Source organism: Rattus rattus, chromosome 3 (genome assembly GCF_011064425.1).
Source record: "Rattus rattus isolate New Zealand chromosome 3, Rrattus_CSIRO_v1, whole genome shotgun sequence".
Taxonomy (NCBI): Eukaryota; Metazoa; Chordata; class Mammalia; order Rodentia; family Muridae; genus Rattus; species Rattus rattus.
Genome location: NC_046156.1, coordinates 33,504,046 through 33,519,190, shown reverse-complemented (window position 1 = coordinate 33,519,190; position 15,145 = coordinate 33,504,046). Strand labels below are relative to the sequence as shown.

The following is a 15,145-nucleotide window of genomic DNA, read 5'->3' as shown; positions in this document are numbered from 1 at the left end:
AAAATCTTATTTTAAAAAGCCTCTATCATACAAACATGAGACATATTTTTAAGAAAAATTAAATTTCATGTGTTTCATATATTTCAACATTCTCTTTTAAGAAGATTGATCTTTATTATTATTTGTACATCTCTGTGTCTTTGTGAGTATACAGAATATGTGCTTAGGTGCCCCTGAAGACCAGAAGAGGACACCAGAGTCCCTGAAGCTAAAGTTGTGGGCTGTCTTACTATGTAGGTGCAGGAAATCATCTGGGTTCTCTCTGAGAGTGGTACTCATCCTTAACCACTGAGCTATTTCTCTAGCTCCTCTAAAATTGTGTTTAAGATAACATTTCAAGAAAAACTCATAAACATGACTTCGAGCTATGAAAAATTAAATTGTTTCCTTCTTGATTATCTCTTTGTCACAACCGACATTCTGTACTTTGTTTTGTCTCTCTATGAGTTTGTGGAACTACTAAATTGTAGTTCTCAACTTTCCAAATGCTTCAATCATTTAATACAGTTCCTCATGTTGTGTTGACCACAGCCATAAAATATTTTGGTATTACTTCATAAATATAATTTTAGCACTGTTAAGGATCATAAAATGGGGTACAGAGCTAAACAAAGAATTCTCAACTGAGGACTATTGAATGGCCAAGAAGCACCTAAAGAAATGTTAAACATCCTTAGTCATCAGGGAAATGCAAATCAAAACAACCCTGAGATTCCACCTCACACCAGTCAGAATGGCTAAGATCAAAAACTCAGGTGACAGCAGAAGCTAGCAAGGATGTAGAGAAATAGGAACACTCCTCCATTGATGGTGGGATTGCAAGCTGGTACAACCAGCAGTTTGGTAGTTCTTCAGAAAACTGAACATATACTACCCAAGGACCCAACTATACCACTCCTGGGCATATACCCAAAGGATGCTCCAACATATACCAAGGACACATGCTCTACTATGTTCATAGCAGCCTTATTTATAACAGCCAGAAGCTGGAAGAACCCAGATGTCCTTCAACAGAGGAATGGGTACAGAAAAGGTAAGCACATTTACACAACGAAGTATAATACTTAGCTATTAAAAACAATGACTTCATGAAATTTGAGTCAAATGGATGGAACTAAAAATATCATCCTGAGTAAGGTAGTTGTGTCACAAAAGAACACATATTGAATGCCCTCACTGATAAGGGGATATAAGCCCAAAAGTTAGGAATACCCAAGATACAACTCACAGATCATATGAAGCTCAAGTAGAAGGAAGAGGAAAGTGTGGATGCTTCAGTCCTTCTGAGAAGGCAGAGCAAAATACAGGAGGTAGAGGGTGGGAGGGGCTTGGGAGGAAGAAAGGAGAGGGAAGAGAAAAATATGGAGAGCAGGATCAGGTATGGGAGGAGACAGGGATAATATACAGAGGGTCAGGAAATTGAACAGAGCAATAGGGGAATGGGGAACTGGAGGTACCCACCAGAAAGTTCCAGATGCCAGGAAAGCAAGAGGCTCCCAGGACCCAACAAAAGGAAAAGAGAACCTATAAGACCATATCCAGAGGTTAGGCAAGGCCCCTGGTTAGAGAATGGGGTCACCCACTCATCTCCAAATTTTTAACCCAGAATTCCTCCTGTCTGAAGGAAATACAGGGATAAAGTATAGAGCAGGGATCGAAGGAAAGGCTATCCAGAGACTGCCCCACCTGGGGATTCATCCCACATACAGGCACCAAACCCAGACACTATTGCTGATGCCAAGAAGTCCTTGCTGACAGAAGCCTGATATAGCTGTCTCCTGAGAGGCTTTGCCAGAGCTTGACAAATACAGATGTGGATACTGGCAACCAACCATTGAACTGAGCACAGGGACCTCAATGGAGGAGTTAGAGAAAGGACTAAAGGAGATGAAGGGGTTTGTAACCCAATAGGAAGAACATTATCAACCAAGCAGACCTCACAAGAGCTCCCAGGAATTGAACCACCAACCAAAGAGTACACATGGAGGGCCATATGGCTCCAGCTGCTTATGTAGCAGAGGACGGCCTTGTTGGGCATCAATGGGAGGAGAGGCCCTTGGTCCTGTGAAGGCTTTGATGCTCTAGTGTAGGGGAATGCCAGGACAAGGAGTTTGGAGAGAGTGGGTGGGTAGGTAAGGAAGCACTCTCATAGAAGTAGGGGGAAGGGGAATGGGAATAGGGGGTTTGTGGAGGAAAACCGGGAAAGGGGATAACATTTGAAATGTAAATAAATAAAATATCCAAATTAAAAGAAAGGATTGTAATGTAAATTTCTGATATGTAGGATCCCTACAGGTTGAGGACCAGTGTACTAGGGAATCTTTTGCTGTTGATTTTCTTTAATTGCATGGTCATCACAGAGAATACACTCAGTTGAGAAGTGTTTTATGTTGTAATATATTGTCTGTTTTAGAGGAACTTTTATGGGTTCTAGTAAAATGTGTATTCTTTAGTTTACAGTTTAATATTCAGTAGGTACCCGTTAGGTCCATTTGATGTGTTATGCCCTTTCATTCTGTTTCTCCATTTATTACTGTCTAGATCACCCGTTCATGGGGGAAAGTGGGGTATTGAAATCACTTACTCTTACTGAATTGGAATTAATCTCTGTCTTAAAGTCCAGTAGTACACTTATAATGATAGTGTCTGCTAGAGTTTGGTATATACCTGTTTTCCTAAGTGTAATGTCTTCTTGGGTAACTTAGTGGTTTCAACCTGTAACTAGAGTGTTTTAAAATTATTTTCTATTTTAAAATTTTTATACAATATACTTTGATAATGCTCTTTCCCCTCCCCCAACTCTTCCAACCTCCTTATCCAACCAATTTCATGTTCTTTGTTCCCTTTCTAAACAAAAAACAAAAAAAACAAAACAAACAAAAAAAAATACAAGCTAAAATAAACAATAAGACAAAAAATGCCAAAACTAAACAAAAGCACACAAAAAGCATGAAGACTGTTACAAGCTAGCCAACTACTCCTGGACATTCCGCCTGCCCTGGTGTGTGATTTAGGTATATACTCTTTGGAGAAAATGGATTTTCCCTTTCCTTGAAGGTATCAATTGCCATTAAGTTCTTGGTTATGAGTGGCACTTGGTGTCCACTCTTCCTTCTCTATGCGGGATTTTTGTCTGGTTGGAGTCTGTGAAGATCATGTGTGCACTATCACTGTCTGAGTTCACCCCGAATCTGAGAGAAGAATTGTAGGGTAAATAGGCATGAATTCATTGCGAAGAAAAAGACATTCTGAACAGGAACCCAGTAGCTCAGGCTAATAAACTGGATTCCAGGATGCTCAAAAGCTTTAGCCCAGCAAAGGACACCATCATTTGATCAGAAAAGCAGCCTAGAGAAAGCAGGGGAAAATCTTTGTAATTTACATCTGACAGAGAGTTAATATATGAAATAAACAAACAAACAAACAAAAACCCAAAAATCTGAACATCAAAGAAACTAACAATCCAATGTAAAAATGGTGTACTGAAGTAAACCAAGAGAGTCATTCAAAACACAAATGGCACTTAAAGAACTGTTCAACATCTTTAGTCATCAGGAAAGTAAAAAGAAAAAACACCCTGAGATTTCATCTTTCCCCACTCAGGTCAATAAAACAAATTATAGCCTGTCGAAGAGACCACAAGATTCACCTACACTATTCATGGGTAAATACCCAAAGAACTCTATCTTGCCACAGAGATACTTGCTCATTTATGTTCATTGCTGCTCTATTCACAATAGACAGGTATTGAAAACAGCATAGATGTTGATCAAGTAATAAATGATTATTAGTGTTTTAACAAATCAACACTGTTTCTAATTATTGTGTGTATATTTATATGCATATATAATTTAGCTTCACTAATATACAAATTATAGAGCAGTGGTTCTCCATTCTCTTTATCATTTCCAAGCTCCTTTTTGAGCTAAAATTGTTGAAGGGATCCATGATTTTGGCTTTGCCGAGAATACACTACCAGAAATAAGAATGTCTGTAAGGTGTTCAAAATGTTCTTTTTTACACCTTATTTAAAGTGGAAGAAGCTTTAGAAATATAGACAAAGAAATAGGAATTAGAAAAAAGAAAAAAGAGGATGGGGAATAGGTAACTATGGGCTAAGACTGGGGAGTTCTCACGTATACAACATATGGAGATGTCATAAAAATGTCACTGTCTTGTACAAATCATAAATAAGAAAAATAGACAAAAAATAGTTCAAGCCTCACTACTGGCTCATTTACAATTTGATGATGAATAAATCAGGCCTGGGTGAGACATCTCAGCAGGTAATAGCGTCTGCTGCTTACCCTGGTAATCAGAGCTTAATTGCTGGGACACACATGATGGAAGGAGAGAATGACTCTTACAAATCATTCTCTCACCTTTACACAACAGCACAGCATGTGCATATATGCCTACACAAGAACACACAAATATACACATACATAATTGTCCAATTAAAATAAATGAGGTAAAATAATTCAGTCCACTATCATAAACTGATTTTTATTATCCATTATTCTTTCTGGAAAATAACAAAAAAAATAGATCCTAGTGTTTTCCTAAAAGGTGATACAAATAAAATCTTTAACTATTATAAAATAGACCTTTCTCTAATTTTATTCCATTCTAGAAGTATTTATTTAGCAGTTGCTATATTCATTGAACTATAAAATCAGGTCAAATAAGTAAGTTTATTTTACTATATTATGGATCCAAGGAGTTAAAGGAAAAAATCGGAAGGAAATAAAGGGAAAATATTATCTATGAAGGACAATTGACTTCCCTCCTGTAACCCAACATAATAATTCTCCTTAAGTCCCCATCAAAATCAAGCTATATAAGACACTACATTTAAGTCGATGGCCCCTCTCACAGAAAGGAAAGACATGCTTATCTGCCTTACTCAGATCTCAACACTCACTTCTTGTAGCACTTTCCGTAATGTATACTTTATTAACCAGATAATTAACTGGTCACTGGCTGAATCAGAATACTTAAGTCTCCTAATAAAAATGATCCCAACAAATAGCTATCTATGTTGCTACACTAAATATACCTTGGTAAGCCAGGTATGCTGGTTCCTGCATATATATCCAGCATTCAAGAGACTGAGGCAGAAGGATCACAATACTGAGACTACCCTGGGCTACACAGTAAGTTCTAGGTCAACTATAGACCTTTTCCCCCCTCTACTTCAATAAGAAAACAGATATAGGGAACTATTTAGACTGAATAAAATAAAGTCATAGAAATTCGCACTTTGCCCTGTAAAGTAGAATTTAAGGTCAGAAGTTTAAAGAGAACAGCAAACAAAGAGTGAAATAAGCGGCTTATGCCTTGACATTTAGATGCATATATATGCATACTATATATATATATGTATATGCATATATATGCATACTATATATACATATATATATGAAAGCAAAAAAGATCTGTATCTAGCAAAAACAATGCCTCTAATACAAAATCAGTAAAGAATACACAGATTACAGTAAGGAATACCAGCCCTTGTCTTCCAACCACCAATAGCTTTGGATCACCAGGGAATCTGAATAATTTTTTTGAACATCCCAGACTTAGTAAGTTGCCCACACTGGGGTACTGACATGCATGCCAAAGGATTCTGAGTGACCAACACTTAATAGTTAATGAGAATATAAAGAGTACAAAAACACATGTGATATGGATGCAAGAATTCAAAATGTAAATTTGGGCTGCATAATGAATCTGCATCCTTAATCTTAGTAAAAAGAAATATATTTACTGTTTCTAAGGTTTCTGGACTAGAATAATCAGAGTTTGAACATAATAGAGAATCTGCCTAGAATTCCTATCTACAGTGAAGGCATCATTAATCTCTATAATATTTAACTCAGTTCCCTCAGGACTGAGAGGCACAAAAGGGGGGAAACAGGTATGTGTGGAGCCAACAAAGAGGAGTCTTAAAAATAAAAGATCATGCCTCAGAAGCTAAAGAATCTAGCACCCTGAAGCACCATGTCAGTACTCTCCCCATACTTAAGTTATTCTAGAAAGTTTTAATTTCTGCTCATTACGAGGACCCTTCTCAATAGCCTAAGGACAATCTTATGTACTGTATTTCCCTTTCTACTTCAGTAGGAACACTGATACAGATTACTAGACAGACTGAATAAAAAATAAAGCCATAGAAATTTACACTTTACCCTACAATTCCATGGCTATCCTAAGATTAATCCTGCTATTTGTCATGGGACAAACAGGAAGTAATTAATGCTTCAGTAGTTACAGTTTAGTACAGCAATAGTAAGAACATCAACCACCAAGTCAATCACCACCAAGTATGGCCATGGATGCTTGTCATCTACCAAAGTCCATTAGTGTGATACTGTTGTCTTCACACTAATAAAGCTGAAGACAAGGCAACAATGGCATTAAAACAATGGACCATGACCAACTGAAAGTTCATGTTCTGCTCTTTTCTGTTTGATACAATATTATTAAGGAGTATCTGAGAACTTAGTTATAAAGTCTTCCTCAATCACAGTCAAAGCAGGTTGTTAAGTCTTGATGGTACTGATTCTTCACAAGCCCACACTTGCTCTGTTCTCTGTTAAAATCTGAGCGGAAGGTGAAGGATATACATTAGTTTAAATTTTAGAAACGAGAGCTAAGCTGTGAAAGAATCTAAAGCTATTCTTCAGAGTTTCAACTCTATCACTTCCTTACTTCCTTTCTTCGGTGGATATGTGAATTCAACTTTCTGGGTACAGAAGCAGCAAAAAACATTTTGCATTCTAAAATAATCAAATATGTGTTATTTCTGTAAGGCAGTGATTGTAAATTTGGGCTTTCTTTTAATTGCATCGACTACGAGTACAGTAGAAATTAGACAAGTGGTTACTGAGTACATTTGTCATATTGACCCATTTGATTTAGGAAATACTGGTTTTGGGATTTTCTAAGCAAATTTAAAAAAAAAATCCCATTTTCTTGTGTTTCAGATTCTATTAGACCATTCTATCATGTTACTTAATATGTAAGTGAAAAATAAAGTATCCTTTTCATTTGAGAATATGCAATAAGAAATAAATGTGTCAAACTCATTGACAGTAGCAAGTTTAATTTAAAATTAGAAATGTTTGGCTTGATATGTGAAAAATAGAGCAAGCATATGGTGCCAACAGCAATTTTGTACTTTCACTGGTATAAATATCAGTTAAAATATTTCCCTTAATACTGTCAATGTTTGATCAATATCTAATTGAACAATTTCAAGTGTACAATAATGGTTTAAGGATTGACACTGAGAAAGGAGATTTAAAAGTCATGCTAAATCTTGTCATATCAATAGCAAACAGTGAAATCTGGTCATATAATTGGATCTCATATCATGTTAATAAATATCTTTAGTTTATAATGCTTATAGGAGAAACAGATAGCTTATTTACTGTTACAAAACTGCTAGGAAAATGTCTATATCAGGAAACTGAATGATAAGTTGCTGATGGTTCCCACTATTCATGAATTACTTTCTTGATAGATTTGCATTATCGAAAACATCTTCTGGTTTGTTATTACAAAATCAATGTCAAAATGTTATAATCAACTCAAAACACTGCAAAAACATGAATCTACCATTTTCTGATGAACTCTTATTTTGTGGAAAACATCTAAGAACAAATGGAATTTAACTGCAGTCTCATCAAACATTATGGTCCTTAACTTTCTGTTTTCCAAATATTAACATAGCATATAAAGGTATCTTATAAAACTCATGACATCCATACTGGAACTTAGAAACAGATTTTACATCTTGACTAAGTGACACTTCCAAAACCTGGCATTTCAATCAATGTGGTATATAATGGCTATAATCCCACCTCCATCTTTAAAACAATAACTTAGGTTCTGATGGTGATATAGCATATTATTAAAGCAGCCTCAATTTTAACAGCTACCTGCAACTGATTCAAGCCATTTACCCAAGGGTTTACCAGTACCAATATCACAGCCTAAATCATTCATTCATTACCATATGGAATCATAAAGATTCTGAGTCAATGGAAACTGAATACTGCTTATGAAAAACTACTGATTTATTTAATTCTGTTCATAACTAGATAGCCTTTGAAACTACTCCGGAGGCTAATCTGTTAAGTCTGTTACTCAAGTCTCTTTCTCCATAGGACAGTTCTGATAAATGATGAGACAACAATAAGGGGGGTGTCATGACCCTGTCTTTGACACCTCTTCTTATCTCTTTCCTGCAGCCCTCTCCATGATTGTATTTCTGTAACTTAAAAAAAAATCCACAGAACTGGTAAGATGAAGAGGCCAGAAGTATTCTTTAACTGGAAATAAAATAATACTGAGGTGTACTGAAAGAGCAGCATACCAGCTAAAGTCATTCTTCCAGACAGGAACTGAAGGTCTTTCATTACCAACCCTCTTTATGAGAGAGTATCCTGAATGAGCAGAAACATTTTAGTCCACCAGTTGGGTGTTATCAATCAAAATCATTAGTACACCTATTTTTGTTCACTAAAATAAATTGGTCTGGAAGTTTTAGTTGCTTTGCAGAATGATATGTAGATATAAATTTGGAACAGACAGTGATTTTATTCTCTAACACTGAGCCATCAGCTGAATAATCTTATCTTTTGGCAGTTGCTTTTACTGGCTTCTCTTAAAATAAAGCATCCATTGAGAGCCTGATGCTATTCACACACTCAAGGTACAGAAATTACACCATTTAAGGTATCCACTCTCATGTTAAAGAAACACAAAATTTGTCAAACTAGCAGTGAAGGTCGAATAGTTAGATATTGTTAGAATTCAGTATTATGGAAGCTGAAGATTGACAGATATCAGCAACTTGGCAGAGCTAGACAACTGCTCCAGTGATAAAATGTATAACGTTGTCATAGGAAACATTTCAAATTAATCATAGATAGACTCCCTAAATAAACATGTCTAGAGCATCCAATAAAAATACTACAAGCTGAACTCACCCCATATGTCAGTATTTCATTTATATTTAATATTAAAGGGCCCATTTAAGTAGAGCTCTGTTCTAAGACCTCTTCCTAGGCAAATGCAAACTATCTTTTAGAAAATTGGCATTAACGTTTTCTATTGACTCATAATAACAGCAATAACTCTGGGTGAGGATGTGACTTAATCCAGATGTCTTCCCCTTAATGCAGATTTTTATGGCCCTACTGTGGACAGCCAAGCATTGATAGTATATGACAGGTGGTTTCTCTGGTCACATTCCTAAGTTCTTGAATAACTTGGATATCTAGGTAAACAATTTCTTCACCCTATATCTATACAACATTTTATTATTAAAATTTTGCCTGTGTTTGTATCTATGATCAACATAGAATCTCTACAACTCAAGAGTACAAACAGTTTCAACTGGTTCTCATACTAAGCACTCATATCAAATAAGGCTGAAGAAACAGCTATTTATATAGTCATGTACACAATTACATGTGTAAATGAATAATGTGAGTTACGAAGGGTATAGTCATTTTGACCAACTAATCAATAACACAGCCATCCACACTACAAGGTGGCTTGTCAGACTCTGGCCTTCAATGAGAGACTCAAACTCTTTAAACCTATCTGACACATGAATAAATTATTCTGTCTATTCTCTGTATTTTGAAGACAAAGATTTACTGAATGGAACTGGTCCATACACAATAATTTCTACATACTTAAATATCATAAAAGTTTTGAAAAACATCTTTTAGAATTTTTTCTATTTCTTCCTCCCATGCTACAAAATTCAAATCTTAGTGTCAAATCATTTCCAGACATCTAGAAAATGAAATATGTTCGCAATACCAAGGCAATCAACAGCCAGATAGTTATTGTTGAATAACATTTCTCACCAGCTGTTTGCTGAACCCTCTTATTTTAGTGTCATAAACACCTGTAATCCTGTGAACACGTGAGAAACTCATTAACTTTTATAACACTATTACATAGCTTATCTCAGATATCAACTACAGAAATCTCAGTGGGAAGATATATGTATTCTATAAGCATATAAAATTTCACAGTATAAGGGGAACAAAAAGTAGTAAGATATACATTTGTCAAAATATTCATACTATAGGTAGTACACTGAAAGACTAATCCAGCATTTAGAATCTAACCCCTCCATACTACTAATCATGTAACAGTATATAACAAACACCATGTATATTCAACTGTATGTGTGACCATCCCTATAGACACAAGAAACTGCTGTTAAATAGAAGCACAATTTCACTATAATTATTGCAGGAAACCCAATGAAGAAAAAAAAAGTGATAAGTTCATAAAATAGGCCATCCAGTGTTAACAAGTTAAGACTAAAAACACTTTGACTAATACAATAGGTAAGGTTCAAAATATCCAGTAAAATTGGTTTTTAAAAGAAACAAGATGGACTAGAGATAGTGGTTAAAAGCATTGACCACTCTTCCAATAAACCATAGTGTGATTCCCTGTACTACTTCATCTGTAATTAATGCATATAGTACACATACATATATGCAGCTAAACGTACACATAAAATAAATAATTTATTTTAAATTTAAGTGGAAGCACAATATTCAAACTAGTAAGATAATGGATGAACAGAGGGGACCAAGGTAGTAACAATAAGCTCAGATTAATAAAAATTGCACATATTCTACATATTTTAAAAAAGAGAGAATGCACACCAAAAAAGGCACCATAAAATAGTCTTGTATGCCTATAGTTGGTTGTTCAAGTTGATGCAACTCTAGAAATATGCACAGAAACTGAAATAGGGGGAAGAACAATCAGCAGATCTATCTCTAATCAAGAGAGTGGGGAGACAAAGAAAGAAAGTGCTCAGGCCAAAAGTGATGGACTTGTCTCACTGGCAAATGATGAAGCTATAGAAAGAGTGAAGCAATGTCTGTGGCATTATAAATGACCATCTTAAGGTAAAGACAGATTTGCTCACCAAATCCTGGAGAAGCTGCTTCTAAGACCTGACTTGAACTATCTTTAGGAAGAAGAGTTTATGTTACAAGGTGACTCTGGCAGGGGAATGTTTGAGGACTGAAATCAGAGTCAAAGTCATGAATGGCTGAGATAAGCTAAGGTTGATTCTCATCCTCTACAGTAGTTAAAGAGTGCAGCTGTGCCCTTGACCCTCCAGTGACTTCATCAATTCAAGCTGCTAACACTCTACTATACACGAAGCCAGCTATTTCTGTGATTCCATATCACATAGACTATACCACGTTACCTTAGTATCACTCAAATGGTTCTATCAGAAAGGCTCACATCTACGTTCCAATCACCTGAATACACTGTAAGAAAATACTACCTAGGGATCATTTTTATGTAATACCTACAGGAGACGATCTGGGTTTTCACTGAGGGCCTGGCAGACTTTTGCATTACAGTGTATTACTTTTGTGTAACCATTTGTGCAGGTGTCTACTTTCAGAGATGAAAGCAAAAAAAAAATATTTATATAAGCTCTAATACTATTGTAAGTGGTAGCAAGCACTGAGCTACCCTGAAGTTAGAAAAAAATTCAATTCATATGGAAGTGACCTATGCTGGTTTAAGTAGCTAATTAAAACAAAATAGGATGGAAAAGAGATTTCTAAAGAACAATGAATTTGTTGATGATTCAACTAGCATAAAGAATGCAACTTTGAGCAGATGAATGTGTTTAAAGGTCTATCAATTCTGTCTTTGAAATTAAACTGCATTAGGACATGTTATATTTGTTATTAATTTAAATCAGTTATTTTCCTACTTTGGAATTAAAACTCAATTCAACTATAGGATAGAAATGTCCTAGTCATAAATACCAAATAGGTGCTTTTCAGAGAAAATATATTTTAGCGTGCTCTGACTTATTTACCTTATTTTCCTACAATGGAAACTTATACTAAATGCCTTTCAGATGAAAAGTAAGAAAAGTATTATAAATATGTTTTATTGCTCTCCTTAAATCCATACAAGGATCAGTAATTCTGAATGCCCAGAGAAATACCTTTATTCTTTTAATTTTTACTGGTTTCCTAAACACAGACCTCAACATATTATTTGTGAAGGACAGTGTTTAACTAAAAGGAAAGTAAGTTATGCTTGCTAAAAAACCATACAGCTAAGTATATCCAACTCATAGACTATAGTTATTACTTAAAATCTAGTTCCAATTCACTGTGTTGACTCCACAGGACAGAGAGGCTCTTGATACTACAGATGCATTCACCCAAAGCATATGAATCCGAAGGAGTGAAGGATCCACAGATAAAGAGAGCTAATCAGCAATGGACTCTTAATGTGATACTAAACAATACTCTTTCTATCAGCATAAAAATTGACCCTTGTAGTTTAAAAAAAAATTACCAAGGAGTTCAGCAAACCTTACTTCTGGCAGTGGGCTGGCCGGCTTTGTTAGGATTCCTCCAACATATACAACGTTAGGCAGGGTGGGTCTTGGAAACTCCAGTGCTACGTCAGTACATAACATCCACAGGCTGGACCCATGAACCAAATCATACATGGACTTTGCAGGGAGCAGGTTGTACTTCTGCATTATCCTTTCATATTTCGGAAGAACCAGAAAGCTAACCCCCATTCTGGATATGAGGTAAACGCCTGTATTTTTCATCCTTTCCAGGAAGTTCATGCGGTCTGTGAGGAGTGAGTTAAACTCTGGGACATAAGCTAAAGGAGCAGGCGCTCCGACTTCAGCAGGATACCAAAGGCCAGTAGAAAACACAGCATACTTAACGCCTAAAAGATGAGCGATCACAAATCCACACATATCATTGGGGTCAACCAGTAGCAGGTCAAACTTTTCTTTTTTCAAACCCTGGATTAGGGCTTGGTTGCCAACCATCATGTCACAATTCTTAGTATAGTGATCCAGTATGTCAACCAGTTCAACTGCTGTCAATCTTCCAGAGAAAATATTCCGCATTTTAGACTGCAGGAAAGCATCTGAGGTGGTACTGTTGAAGATCCCTGGGTATCGCTGGAGGCTGTAGTGATTAGATGGGTCAATGTCTCTGCCTTCTGAGAGGAGGAACACAGTGTGATGGCCTCTCTCGTGCAAGGCTGATGCTAGTGTCTTGAAAATGTACAAATGGCTTTCAAACATAATTGGCGGCACAATGATGATTTTAGCAGCCCTTGCTATTCCAACAGCACTCCACAGGAGCATGAAATATGGAGTATAAGACTTCATAGCTGCAAAGATAACCAGAAAATGACTTAAAACATTATAGAGGCTTGCTATTCCAAACAATCACAAATATTTTATTTTCCAAAATACCTAATGACTAATTCTTTTTAAAAATTAGTCTAATATGTGTTCCAAAGAAGCCTTCATAAAACAACAATATTATTATGTATGGAATTGGAAGAAATTGATATATAAGACCTATTAAGACCAATCTGAAAATATATAGCCTCATCAATAACACAGACAATAACTTCTAAAAAAAAAAAAAAACCCAAAGGCTCTTGATATTACTTCTTTGAAAACTATCCTTGAAATAGTACTAATAAATTCTTGTTCTTAATAAATGTCATGTTAATTCCAGGAAGAGATTTTAATTTTCAGGTTTATAAGTATACAATTGTCACTTAAATCATTTTAATTTAGTGATAATATTCCCAATTGTGATTAAAGTTTTCTAAGAGAGGTCACACTTCAAAAACAATTCAGGAATTCTTTAGACAGGTATAATAACCTTTAGCATGTTTTTTTTATCACTAAGTACACTAAATATTCTGATGGTCTGCATGTATGTAACATTTTTTTTTGTTGAGCACTGTGATAATTCAGGGCATCATCCAAATGAATGACTCTCAAAAGACAAGTGCAAGAGTATATTGAAGAAGGTTTGGTGAATGAGTGTGTCCCAGACCACCCTGTGTATGTGCCACCTTCAGTTAGAGTGTCAACTTCAAGGCAGACATTTCTCCCACCTTTTCTGGTTAACAGGTTAAATACAAGGTCTTACTCCACATTAGTAAGAAATAAGCACATTATGTACAGTAGAGGTAATGGCTGTACAAAGTCTGTTCAGTATAACCAATATAAGCTCTAGGTTAGACCCCCAAACAGAAAAAGATTCTGAAGAGTTATGCACAGAAACTAGACACTTTGGTTTCAAGGAACAACACAAAATATATTTAGACATACATGACAAATGACAGTTTGCATGTGTACATTTTGTTCATGATTATATATTAACCATACTCTTGAGGCAAATTTCTACCATCTAAACACAATTGAAACAAATATAGTTTCTCAATATTTAAACTCTGCAATTCATCCAAAATAATCACATGCCTATAAGCTGAATCTTCCAATAATAAATATACTATATTTTAAGCTGTTTCCCCCTCTTACTCCCAGCAAAGATAAAATGGTACACTAATGTTATGAAAATTAAATGTTTCTTGAAATATTACACAAATTTGGAAACAAATTGTTTCCACAGCAAATTTTTCTCTAATTACAAGATCTATATAGGATGAAATACATAGTCAAATTTGAGGAAAAAATGCTTTCTGGGTATTTAATGTATTATGCTTTTGCTTCATACCAGTGTGTCTCTCTAATGTTACCTTCTAATATTAAAAAAATTAGAGGTTTTGCATTCACATGTTATAAATTCTGGGGATGAAACTTATGTTAAAGCAGATATGCCATAAATACTGTTATCTAGCGTTACCATGAACATACCCAAGATCAACTTAGTGATGGATCCATGACAGACAGCTACTCTTCTACTCTGCAGGACTGATGATCATTAGCATGTACTTCAGTCATACTTAAAGTCATGAACTGATAAATAACTGAATAGTTAATAATAATAACAATAATAATACATAGCATAGAAACAAACCCTTCCTTTGTTTCTTACTCTTCCTTATTTTAGTATTTTAATTCAGTCTTTATTAAAAATTAAGAAGAAATACATGCAATGTTTTGCTTTAATAAACTTCTATTTTCTAGAATACTACTGTATAGGAGAATATTCTGTAAGATGAAAAATGTGATCCCTGTTTTCCTATTAGGCATCCTCTACTCACCAGTAACTACTGGGCAATTTTCTAAGGCTAATAAGAGTGAGAACTGAAATCTAAA

General features: G+C 35.4%; 1 protein-coding gene across 1 annotated transcript in view; it reads right to left on the bottom strand.

The window, feature by feature from the left end:
• Positions 1-15,145, bottom strand: part of Ugt8 (UDP glycosyltransferase 8) — a 68,734-nt gene that overhangs the window by 33,746 nt on the left and 19,843 nt on the right. The window contains exon 2 of the mRNA XM_032897362.1: positions 12,410-13,233. Coding sequence (XP_032753253.1) covers positions 12,410-13,231 — 822 coding nt within the window. The 5' untranslated portion in view covers positions 13,232-13,233. The remainder of the gene's footprint in view (positions 1-12,409; positions 13,234-15,145) is intronic.